The sequence below is a fragment of the Muscardinus avellanarius genome (assembly GCF_963383645.1).
Source record: "Muscardinus avellanarius genome assembly, chromosome: 11".
In the NCBI taxonomy this organism is placed as follows: domain Eukaryota; kingdom Metazoa; phylum Chordata; class Mammalia; order Rodentia; family Gliridae; genus Muscardinus; species Muscardinus avellanarius.
The window spans coordinates 73511451-73524310 of record NC_137797.1 but is presented as its reverse complement, the minus strand read 5'-3'; the positions used below and the strand labels follow the sequence as shown (position 1 = coordinate 73524310).

The 12860-nt window shown below is 41.1% G+C and overlaps 1 protein-coding gene across 1 annotated transcript in view; it reads right to left on the bottom strand.

Annotated features, from left to right (window-relative positions):
- Positions 1 to 3783, bottom strand: part of RPAP3 (RNA polymerase II associated protein 3) — a gene marked incomplete at both ends in the record, with an annotated part of 38650 nt that extends 34867 nt beyond the window's left edge. Inside the window, 2 exons of the mRNA XM_080704904.1 lie at positions 2218 to 2358; positions 3631 to 3783. Coding sequence (XP_080561030.1) covers positions 2218 to 2358; positions 3631 to 3783 — 294 coding nt within the window. The remainder of the gene's footprint in view (positions 1 to 2217; positions 2359 to 3630) is intronic.
- Positions 3784 to 12860: the final 9077 nt, after the last annotated feature.

Below are 12860 nucleotides of genomic sequence, written 5' to 3'. Positions count from 1 at the left end.
ATGGTAGGCTCATGTATTCATTTTACTATTATGCTTTAGAACATATATCTCTACCATATTCTTTGATATAAATCTTTTACATGACCTGTGCTTATTACATAATAAACACTTTTAAAGGACCGAAAAGGAATGTATATTGGATTATTGCATCCCTCCCTCTAACATCCCCCCCAACCAAATCAACCTAAAGAATTGCTAAGAGTCGGGTATACAATATACTGGCTATTCTAGGTTTAGTAGGGTATAGCACACATTTTTGGAAGTAAGATCAGGTTACTTCTTTGTCACGAGATCCCAGCGCACCTAAACTAAAAGTGGAATATAGAGAAGATTAGCCTGGCCCCTGTGCAAGGATGACATGCAAATTCATAACACGTGTGTGTGTGTGTGTGTGTGTGTGTGTGTGTGTGTGTGTTACCAGGAATGGAACCCAGGGGCTTTCTACCTCTAGGCTATACTCCCAGACCTATTTTATCCTTTATTTGGAAACAGGGTCTCACTGAGTTGCTGAGAGCCTCACTAAGTAGCTGAGGCTGGCTTCTAACCTGCGCAATCCTACTGTCTCAGCCTCCCAAGTACTGGGATTACAAGTGTGCACCACTATGCTTGGTTTCCGGCATTTCATATTAAAAAAAAAAGAAAAGGTGGGAAAGAGCCCAGAAAAGAGGGCCAATAGTTTTCCTTTCAGAGTAACATGACTATGGCTACTTGGAGCTCTGGGTAGTTGGCTCTAAGGCAGTGCACTAATAGTAATTCTCTAATTGCACTGTGTCATGTGTGGGAGATGGGAGACACATACAATATACTAGCTATTCTAGGTTTAGTAGGGTATATCACACATTTTTGGAAGTAAGATCAGGCTACTTCTTTGTCACGCGACCCCAGCGCTAAGACTAGCCACAAAGGCATTACCTTAAAGCAGTATTCTACAGGTTCTTCAGTCGATTAAAAAAGCATCAGCGAACCGGGCATGGTGCTACACACTTGTAATCCCAACATTTGGGAGGCTGAGACAGAAGGATCGCGGTTCACAGACGGCCTCAGCTACTTAGGCCCTCTGTAACTTAGTGAGACCCTGTTTCAAACTAAAGAATAAAAAATCGGGCTGGGAGTGTGCTCAGAGGTAGAATACCCCTGATTTCCAGCCCCAACACCACAAAAAAAAAAAAAAGGTATCAGCAACCCAGGCATGGTGGGCGCACCTGCAACCCCAGTACTCGGGAGACTGAGACAGAAGGATTACAGATTTTTGGCCAGCCTTAGCAACTTGTGAGGCCCTTTACAACTTAGTGAGACCCTGTTTCAAATAAAGAATAAAATAGGGCTAGGGTTGTAGCTCAGAGGTAGAATGCCCCTGGGTTCAATCCCCAGTTTCACCAAAAAAAGGGGGGGGGGGGAAGCATCAGCAGAGTCGTTCTATTTTGGAAGTATCACTATCTTAGAATCCTGGCTATTTAGGAGTTAGAGACGGTGGGAGGTAGGGGTTGGATAGCACAAGCGATCTTTGTAGTGGTATGATACTACTGTACCTTAGCTGCAGTAAGGGTTACCTAGATCTTTGTGTGTGAAAAAATGGCATAGAACTATATAGAACTATAAAGACATTCTACCAATGTTCATTTCCTGGTTTTGTTTTTTTGGGGTTTTTTTGTTTTGTTTTGTTTTTTCTTTGCTGTACTAAGGATGAAACCCAGGGGCATTCTACTTCCAAGCTACATCCCCAGCCCTACTTTTTATCTTTGTTTTGAAGCAGGGTCTCAATGAGTTGCAAAGAGCCTCACTAAATGACTGAGGCTATTCACCAACTCAATCCTCCTGTCTCAGCCTCCCAAATGCTGGGATTACAAGCATGCGCCACCACGCCTGACTCCCAGTTTTGATCTGTACTATATATACTTAAGATGTAACCAGTGGGGAAAAATGAGAAAAGAATACACTGGACCTCTATGTACTACTTTTGCAAAAAGAAAAAAGAAAGATAAAATAGAAAAAAAGAAAGAATCCTGGGTATTCTAGACACCATTCATTGAAAAAGAATTACAGAAAAAAACCTAATCGATTTAACTAAAGAGCCTTGTAATTAAATTTTTTTTCCACGGCCTATAATAGAAAACACAGCCCATAAGAATTGTTCCTATTTTTCATTTAAGCCATGACTATTAGCTAATTCCAAGAAAATGTTCTTCAAATATTAAGCACATGATTAGATTAACTCACCACGTCAAGTTTTGCCCATGCCTCATAATCGTAAGATTTTATCCTGTTTTTTGTGTTTTCCTCTTTGGTCTTTTTGGAAGGCTCTTTGGGTTTTCCCTTCTTCTTTTTCCTAAAGTTCCCATTTCGAATAGGAGGTAAATTCTAGGGAGGAAAGAAAGCACACAGTTTTAGGCACTCTGCTATTACTTTTTGTATAACTAGCAATGTTTAAAATTTTCACTAAATAATATTTTCACGTAGGCAATTTTTCAATTTAATTTTAAGTGCTTCAAAATATCAATATATCATCTTTACTTACATAATTATACTTGAAAAGTTTAGTTTATCCTTTGATGAATGCTGAACATTTAGTCACAAGAAAAGTATTATCTGGATATCCTAATTATACCTTTAATTTATAGTCCTAAATTCAAACTTTAAAAATACCTGATCTCCAGCTTTAGTTTAGTAAATAAACAGTCATCCAAAGAACAAACTAAAGTGTCTCCACATCATCATATACAATATAAAAAACCTAGCCATACTTAAATATGCTGTCTTAAAAAAACTACTGCTAGTAGTGGTTGACCCTAGATACTATCTGCATTTCTTTGCCAATATATATGCCAGGATATCATTAAATTTATAACTACATATTATTTTCATAGATGTATACACCCATTCCTACATATTTTATGATAGTATATATTTACCTGAAAGTATTATCATATGGTCATCCTTTCAATAACTATTCACTAAGACTTAATATATCTTATAGTTAGTACAAATTATAAGACCTTTTTTTTTTCTCTTTTGGGGGTGCTGGGGATTAAACCTAGAGGCATTCCACCTCCAATCTATGCCTCCAGCCCAATTATTTTATTTTTTTTATTTGAAAACAGGGTCTCATTAGGTTTCTAAGAGCCTTACTACATTGCCCAAGCAGGCTTTTTTTTTTTTTTTTTTTTTTGGTAATACTAGGGGTGGAACTCAGGGGCTTTTCTACCTCCAGGCTATACTCCCAGACCTTTTTATATTTTATTTGGAAACGGTCTCACTAAGTTGCTGAGTGCCTCACTAAGTAGCTGAGGGTGGCTTCGAACCTGTGCAATCCTCCTGTCTCAGCCTCCCAAGCACGGGGATTACAAGCGTGCGCCACCACGCCCGGCTCCCAAGCAGGCTTTGAACCTATGATCCTCCTGTCTCAGCCTTTCAAGTACTGGGACTGTGTGTGCCATTATGCCTGGCTACAAGGAACTTTAAAAAGCAGAATTTCTCAAGATTGTTGAAAGTGAAATAAATTACTTCAATTTCAGTATTTTCACAAAACATTTTTATGCGTGCGATACTAGCAATTAAAACATTTTTAAAAGCCATGTTTCCTCTTAAAATAAAAAGTTGTCATGAATATACTTAATTAGGAATTTAATTTACCTCTTCAGAAACACCACTTTGTCTTCTCAGTTCCATATCCTTTTGCTTAATGTCTTTTTCCCAGTTTTCTAAATCCCTCATAAAGTCTTGTAATTCTTCTGCATTTTGTTTCACTTGCAGTTGCAATTCAATTGCTTTATTTGTTGAAGTCATTATGCCTGCAGAGTTTTGAACAACCAACCTCTGAGAAGAACTCAACAGGATGACAGATGCACCTCAACTTATAATGGGGTTACATCCCCCACAAGCTCACTGTAAATAGAAAATACTGTTAAGTAAAAATGCACTTAGTAAACCTAACCCAGCAACCGTAGCTTAGCAACACAATACACCACAAAGTGCTGGTAATTTACTCTCCTGATCTATGGCTGAGGAGAAGGTGCAGCTCACTGTTACCACCCAGCATCACAGGAGTATTGTAACACATACAGTGAGTCCAGAAGGAAAAAAAAAAACCTCAAAGTATGGTTTCTATTTAATACATACTGCTTTCTCATTATCTTAAAGTTGAAAATTCTTAAGTCAAACCAGCAAAAGCTGGGGGACTGTCTTTCTTTTTCTAAAACCTAATTAATGATTTTTTTTTTACTACTTCATAAATGGCAAAGATGCATGAACAGACAAGAGCTTGAAATGAAGCTAAATTTAAAAAGCATCAACATAATATTTTTAAAGGAATCCTTTGCTGAATAAGCAGACAAGTTTGGTCATCCTCTAAACACACATGAATGAAAGGCAAAGGGCGAAAAAGTCGCTGAAATTTATTGAACTCCTATATTATAGACCCCAAATCAAGATTTAAGGGTACAAAAACAAGTAAGACACGGTTTCTTGTCCAGTGGGGTGGGGGTAAATAAGCAAAGTACTGAGTAGCAAATATGTGGTTTATCAACTACTGGCATTTTAGGCCAAATAATTCTTTTTATGAGGGTGCTGTCCTATTCATTATAAAATGAATTGCAATGCCAACTATTCCTTTGATAGACTAATATCTAGAAGATACAGAGAACTCAAGAAACTCACAGCTAAGAAAACAAATAACCCAATCAAAAAATGGGCAAATGAGCCGGGCATGGTGGCACATGCTTATAATCCCAGCATTTAGCCAGCTAAGACAGGAGGACCATGGTTTGAGGACAGCCTCAGCTACTACTCAGTGAGGCCCTTTGCAACTCAGTGAGACCCTGTTTCAAACTAAGGAATAAACAATAGGGCTGGGTGTGTAGCTCAAAGGTAGAATGCCCCTGGGTTCCATCCCCAGTACCTCAGGGGGGAAAAAATGGGCAAGTGAACTAAATAGACACTTCTCAAAAGAAGAAATTCAAATGGCCAATAAGTGTATAAACAAATGTTCAACATCATTAGCAATGAGATGTAAATCAAAACTACTGAGATTTCACCTAATTCCAACTAGAATGGCAATCATTCAAAACACAAACAACAACAAATGCTGCAATGATGTGGAGAAGTGGGAACTCTAATACATTGTTGGTGGGATTGCAAATTAGTGCAACTACTTTGGAAAACAGTATGGAGGATCCTCAGAAGAATGGGAATGAATTTACCATATGATCCAGCAATACCACTTCTGAGTATCTACCCAAAAGTATGGAACCCAAACTAATGCATGCATATCTATGTTCATAGGTGCACAACTCACCATTGCCAAACTATGGAACCAGCCAAGATGTCCATAAACAGATGAATGGATTACAAAGGTATGGGATATGTACACAATGGAATTTTACTCTAAAGAAGAAAAAAATATGTCATGTACAGAGAAATGGATGGAACTGGAGAACATTATGCTAATTGAGATTAGTCAATCATAAAAAGTAAAAAATCAGATGTGTTCCCTAATATGTGGAAGCTAGGGAGGGAAAAGGGTCATAGGAGGAACTCTAGATGAAGAAGGAGAAACCATAGATGAACAAATAAGATGATCTGAGGGGGATGTGAGGGGGAAAAGAGGGAAACTCCCTAATGTACATGATGTACATTCACAAACATATCAAAGTCAATCACTAAACCAAACATGAGGAAGAGTGGGGAGGGAATGGGGTAGGAATTGGCAAAGGGCTAAATGAGTGATGTGTGTATGTACGCCTCTACCATCTTGTACTCCATTAAGATGTATGACTACAATGCACCAATAAAAATTAAAAATAATACCAAAAAAAATAAATGGATAGCAACGTTCCTGTCCTCTATAGAATAGGGGCCTATAGACTACCTTCACCCCTAGTTTGTGACAATCAAAGATGTTTCCATACACTGCAAATGGCCCACAGTAGGTAAAATAATCCATGTTGAACCATGTGTAGATGGTATAAAATTGACCACAAAGGACAGATATAAACCAAATGATATGGTAGGAGAGTCAAGAAAGAGTCCTAGAGGTGCTGAAACTTTAGCTGGGTTTCAAAAAGGGTCAAATGAGTTAGGGACTATGAAGAGAATAAGGAAAATTAAAGATAGATATGGAGAGATCTTGAAAAGCCAGGTCATGAGGTCTGACCTATATTTTGAAAGCCATGTGAAGGCACTGAGGTGTTTTAAAAAAAAAAAAAAAGGTTGGGGAGTAGAAAAAGACTCAAGCTACATTCTACATCTGGTAAGATTAGTGATGCTATTTTAAGTCAGGAAATACAATTTTAAAAAGAAAAGGTTTCAGAAGTGGAGGGCATGCCGGGCGTGGTGGCGCACGCTTGTAATCCCCGCGCTTGGGAGGCAGAGACAGGAGGATCGTGCAGGTTCGAAGCCAGCCGCGCTGGTTTAAGAGACCCTGTTTCCAAAAATAAAATAGGTCTGGGAGTGTAGCCCGGAGATAGACGGGCTTCCAGGAACCCCAGTACCACCAAAAAAAAAAAAAAAAGTGGAGGGCAAACAGATATCAGGATTATTTCAGTTTGGGATATTCTGAATTTGAGTGCTTATAGGATGTCAGGAGGAAAGATTCAGTATACAGCAATAATGGACTAGAGATAAATTTGGGTGTCAAAAGCAAGGTCACAGAAAACCAAAGAATATGAGCCCAAAAAAGTGGGAGAGATTAGCAGTGTCAAATGCCACAAAGGGCATATAAAGGGGGGAAGTACATTACATTTAGTCACATGGAATTATTGAGAGTTTTAATGGGATTTTTTTAAAGGTTGGAAATGAGTTAAGTATATAAGATTACGTAGAATTAGAGTAAATCTGCCTTTAATAATGTAAGACTTGCTCTTGAGTATTCTATGAACATCGGAGGAACTAAGAAAAAGATGTAGAGAAGAGAATAAGTGATATCACAAGGTTCCCCAAAAGGTGTGTGGATTCATATCTTAAGGGGAGAAGGGGTAAGTAAGGTTGAGGAGAGAGAGAGAAGGGACTGGAAAAGATGTTTGCAACAGTTACAACTTATTTTGAGTAAGGAAAGAGAGTTACAGATTCTGTTGTTGTTGTTGTTGTTGTTGTTGTTGTTGTTGTTGTTACTGGGGCCATTTTACCATGGCTACATTCCCAGTCCTTTTTTTTTTTTCCTGAAACAAGATCTCACTATGTTGCGGATGGCCTAAGTTGCTGAGCCTTCGAACCTGCGATCCTCCTGTCTCTGCCTCCCAAGTACCAGGGTAACACTGGTGCACCACCACGCCCGGCTCAGAAGAGTGTTTTGCCTCCTGCTAAACCAAGCCTAGGCTTCTTCAAGGCAGGGTCCAAGTTCGGTTTTACATGTGCACTTCATTCAAAAACAAAACTAGTACAATGCTTTCCTGGGGGACTTTTTAAAGTGAATAAAAGCGCAGCAAGTCCCTGAAATGCTGCAGGGAGCCGAAAGCTTTCCCTTTTCACCCACCCGCCCGCCCGCAAGCCAAGTGCTCTCACGGAACCCGCGGCGGGACTGGGGTTGCAGCAGGTATCCAAGAACTTGCAGCGCTTGGATACCACTTTCACACTCAAACCCGGGCGAACCCTGCCCCGGGGTGCCCTCGGGAGGGTGGCCTCGACTTCCAGAACACTGCAACCGCCCAGCGCCCGGGCACGGGGGTGGAGGGCCCCTCAAACACCCGGACGCCCAGGCCCGGGTCGCGGCCGGCCCCTCCGGGTCCGCGCTCCCGCCGGGTCCGCGCCCCTCCGCCAGCCAGGCCCGGAGGACCCGCTCACCTGCCCGCCGCGCCGCAGCCTCGCAAACCTGCGCCGCGCGCCGGCCCCGCCCTCCCGGGCCTTCCCGTCAGGCCCCGCGGCCCTCGCCCCGCCCCGGTCCCCTGCCAGACCCCTCCGGGTAGAACCAGGGTGAGAGAGCAAAATGTGGCCCCCTGCCTTCTTCCAAAACCTCTAAACTAGGCACGGGAAGATGCAGAAGCTGCAGCGTCACCCTGACGTATTCTATCTGCGAATAATAAATCCTTGAACATTTATTGACGTTCTTTCTTTTGTCTAATAGTATGTCCTGACCTTTGTGAGTGAAACTGTTTGCAAGTTACTGTTTCTCTGCCTTAATCAGACTGATACTATTTTGTAACTGGAAATTCTGCGGAACTTTCCCCCTCTAAGTATTTGTAATTGGAAAGCCAGTCTTTCTGTCTGCCTCTTTCTTTTGAAAATAACGTTACATCCTCCTTTTTCTTTTTTCTTTTTTTATTTTATTTTATTATTTATTTATTATTTTTTATTTTTGGTGGTACTGGGGGCGGAACCCAGACACTTTCTACCTCCGGGCTATACTCCCAGGCCTGTTTTATATTTTATTTGGAAACAGGGTCTCACTAAGTTGCTGAGAGCCTCACTAAGTAGCTGAAGCTGGCTTTGAACCTGCACAGTCCTCCTGTCTTAGCCTCCCAAGCGCGGGGATTACAAGTGTGTACCACCAAGCCGGCTTTCCTTTCCTTTTTTTTTTTTTAAACTGAGGATTGAACCTCTGGGCTACACCCGCAGCCTTATTTTATTTTTTAATCTTGAAACAGGGTGTCCCCAGGTTGCTGAGGGCTTTACTAAATTACTAAGGCTGGCCTTGAACCTGCGATCCTCTTGCCTCAGCCTCCCAAGTATTGGGATTGCAGGCCTGTGTCGCCATGCCTGACTCAAGTAACTTACTTTTAGCTTTCTTTCTTTCATTCTTTCATTCTTTCTTTCTTTCTTTTTTTTTTTTCAGTACTGGAGATGGAACCCAGGGGCATTCTACCTCTAAGCTTACGCCCCTATTTTTTATTCTTTACTTTGAAACAGGGTCTCACTGAGTTGCAAAGGACCTCACTAAGTAGCTGAGACTGGCCACAACCGGGATCCTCCTGTCTAAGCTGGGATTACAAGCATGTGCCACCACACCAGGCTAAGTAACTTACTTTTCTGAGTATCTCTGAGTCTTTCTTTGATATTTGTCAGTATTAAAGTTTGTTTCTATATATGCTCTGGGTAACAGAGAAGAGAGAATATGAAGCTTTCAACACTTTTTGCTTCTGCTTCCTTTGAGAGCGAGCCTTTTATTGCTATAACAACTCTAAAATTATAAAAATCAATTAAGAAATAATTTTTAAAAGTCCACAAAAGCATGCCACGTGCAATGGCCCACACCTCTAATTCCAGTAACTATGGAAACTGAGACAAGTTCAAGGCCAGACTGGGCAGTTTAGGAGACTCATAAAATAAATAGGAATTGAATTGGATTAGAATGGATTGAATTGAATTGAATAAACTAGGGATGTAGCTCAGTGAGAGAGTGCTTGCCTAGCATGCATGGGGAAAGCCCTGGGTTCAAACCCCCGCCACACACACACACAATAATCCACGCAAGCCAAATTGTCAGATTTGATCAGGTAAGCCAGGCATGGTGGCACACGCCTGTAGTCCCAATACTTGGGAGTCTGAGACAGGAGGACCGCAGGTTCAAGGACAGCTTCAGCAAGTAGTGAGACTCATCAACCTAGCAAGACTCTGTTTCAAAATAAAACTTAAAAACTAGTGTTGAGAATGTAGCTTGGAGGTAGACTGCCTCTGGGTTCAATCCCCAGTCCCAAAAAAAAAAGTTCAGCTATATAATCTCAAGCATTATTCCCAAAATTCAGACTAGTGGTTCTGACCTGCCTCTCTCCCTCCCCCTCTTCTCTCTCTCTCTCTCTCTCTCTCTCTCTCTCTCTCTCTCTCTCTCTCACACACACACACACACACACACACACACACTTATGGATCCTATCCCAGAGGTTCTGGTAATAATGGGTCTGAAATGCAGCCTCTGCCTCCATGTAGCTGTGCTGTTCATCTGGGAACCACTACCTCAGGCATTTGTCAATGAAAAACCACCTTCAGGTTCTTCCTCAAAGGTTATATAATTAGCACCTCTTTCTCACTATTTAGATATTGGATATCTTTGGTTTTTATTTTTTATTTTTATTTTTAGATTCTGAAAGAAATTTTTAATATGTATATATATGTGTGTGTGTATGTATATATATATATATATATATATATATATATATATATATATATATTTTTTTTTTTTTTTTTTTTTTTTTTTTTTTTTGGTGGTGGTGGTACTGGCATTCCTGGAAACCCTTCTACCTCCGGGCTACACTCCCAGACCTATTGTTTATAATTTTTTTTTTTTGGGAAACAGGGTCTCTTAACTGGCTTCTAACCTGCGCGATCCTCCTGTCTCCGCCTCCCAAGCGCGGGGATTACAAGCCTGTGCCACCACGTCCGGCTTTTAAATATATTTTTATTGATGCATTGTAGTAAAAAATATATATACTTTCATTTATATATTTTTGTGGTACTGAGGGTGGAACCTAGGGGCTTTTCTACCACCAGCCTATACTCCCAGATCATTTTTATACTTTATTTGAAAACAAGGTCTCACTAAGTTGTTGAGAGCCACACTAAGTAGCTGAGACTAGCTTCGAACCTGTGTGATCCTCCTGTCGCAGCCTCCAAAGCACTGGGATTACAAGCGTGCGCCACCACCCCAGTCTGTTTTTGTTTTGTTTTGTTTTGTTTTGTTTTTGTTTTTGTTTTTGTTTTTTGCGGTACTAGGAATGTAACCCAGGGGCATTCTATCCCCAAGTGACACCCCCAGCCCTATTTTTTATTCTTTATTTTGAAACAAGTTCTCACTGAGTTGCAAAGGGCATCACAAAGTAACTGAGGCTCTCCTCAAACCGTGATCCTCTTGTCTCAGCCTCCCAAATGCTGGGATTACAAGCGTGCGCCACTATGCCCAGCTGTATTTTAAAGTCATAGTAGTCAAGTCAAATCAAAGATGCCTTCTCGCCTGTGAACTCGAGCATGGGTCATCCTCTTCTTTTAAGCACATCACCAGTTTATCATTTACTAAAGGAATAATTTGTCATTGTTCTTGTTGTGTTATGGAGACAAATAACTGGCCTTAAAGAAATCATAATATACTACTTAGTGAGGCCCTTTGCAACTCAGTGAGACCCTGTTTCAAAAAAATAAAAAGACTAAAAAATAGGGTTGGGGGTGTAGCTCGGAGGTAGAATGTCCCTGGGTTCCATCCCCAGTACCACAAAAAAAAAAAAGAAAGAAAGAAAGAAAAAGAAATCATAACATAAGTCAGGCATGGTGGTGCATGCTCATAATCCCATTACTTGGGAGGCTAAGACAGGAGGATCACAGGTGCTGCCAGCCTCAGCTACTAAGTGAGGCCCTCTGAAACTAAGTGAGACCCTGTTTCAAGATAATTAAAAATAGGGCTGGGGATGTAGCTTGGAGGTAGAATGCCTCTGGGTTCAATCTCCAGTACCACACACACACAAAAGAGATCATAGCTTGTCGGGAATCCAGCCCGACAGCTGACGGGGCTTGAGGAGATGATGAGTACCGACGACTCGAACACAAACCCACGAGCCGAGAGTCAAGTCAAGCAAGATCTCATTTATTTCTCTCCAAGCAGTCCTTTATATAGCACCAAGCCAGGAGGGGAATTTCCATGAGAAATAGCCTAGCCTATCCGGGATAAAGATCACTAGCACGTAGTTTACAGCCAATCCCAGGCCAGTACATGAGCCATTCATGTGTGCGGAAACTCCTTTAAAGGTAGAAAGGGAAAAACCGCTCAGTCTCCCCACCCATAATGAATGGGGAAACCACGCCTTCCTAGCTTCCTCCATGCGCCATCTTTGCCCCTTTTTTGCTGAATCACTTTACTTAAAGTTTTGCCTTAGGCCGTAGACAGCTCAGGCCGAATCTCCTTAGGCCCTGTATAGACACACCCCATCAATAGCTTATTTCAAAATTAATAACAAATTGGTTAAAACAGTTATTGATTTATTCATACACTTAATAAAAGTAACTACAGTTGTTCTATTAATTCTGGTAGAGTTGGATGAAATGAGAGATAACAGAGCCAAAAGGCTATTCTTTTTTTTTTTTTTTTTTTGGTGGTACTGGGGTTCCTGGAAGCCCTTCTACCTCCGGGCTACACTCCCAGACCTATTTTATATTTTTGAAACAGGGTCTCTTACGCCAGCGCGGCTGGCTTCGAACCTGCGCGATCCTCCTGTCTCTGCCTCCCAAGCACAGGGATTACAAGCGTGTGCCACCACGCCCGGCCAAAAGGCTATTCTTTAGAAATAAAATAATAAAACATTATAGACCCTTGGGTGATGAACCCTCTCTCTCTCTTTCTCTTCACATACTATCAATAGGTTGCTTAGAGAATATATAATCAAAGGGAGAGGTGATGAAAGAATGTTCTTGATGGCTATCATCATCTAATTCTGAAACTTCTATTGTCCTACAGAAGAAGATGCCTTCTCTCCTGTGAGCTCAAACATGGGTCATCCTCTTTTTCTCCAGATGACATAGAGGCCTCACTACTACTATTGACAATAGTCTTCAAATGGGCTTCAATAAAACTAATAAATCATACCATTCTTTTGTGTCTTTTTATTCAGTGTGTGTGTGTGTGTGTGTGTGTGTGTGTGTGTGTGTGTCTGTGTGGTACTGGGGGTGGAACCCAAGGACTTTTCTACCTCCGAGCTATACTCCAGACCTTATTTTATTTGGAAACAGGGTCTCAGTAAGTTGCTGAGAGCCTCACTAAGTAGCTGAGGCTGGCTTCGAACCTGTGCAGTCCTCCTGTCTCAGCCTCCCAAGCAGTGGGATTATAAGCGTGCGCCACCACGCCTGGCTTCATTTATTTATTTAACAAACCCCAGTCATCTCAATTGACTCATTGTCAATATCCAAATAGTCATTTTCAAAGAGATAATCTCTTCATGTGGTTTATATATTGA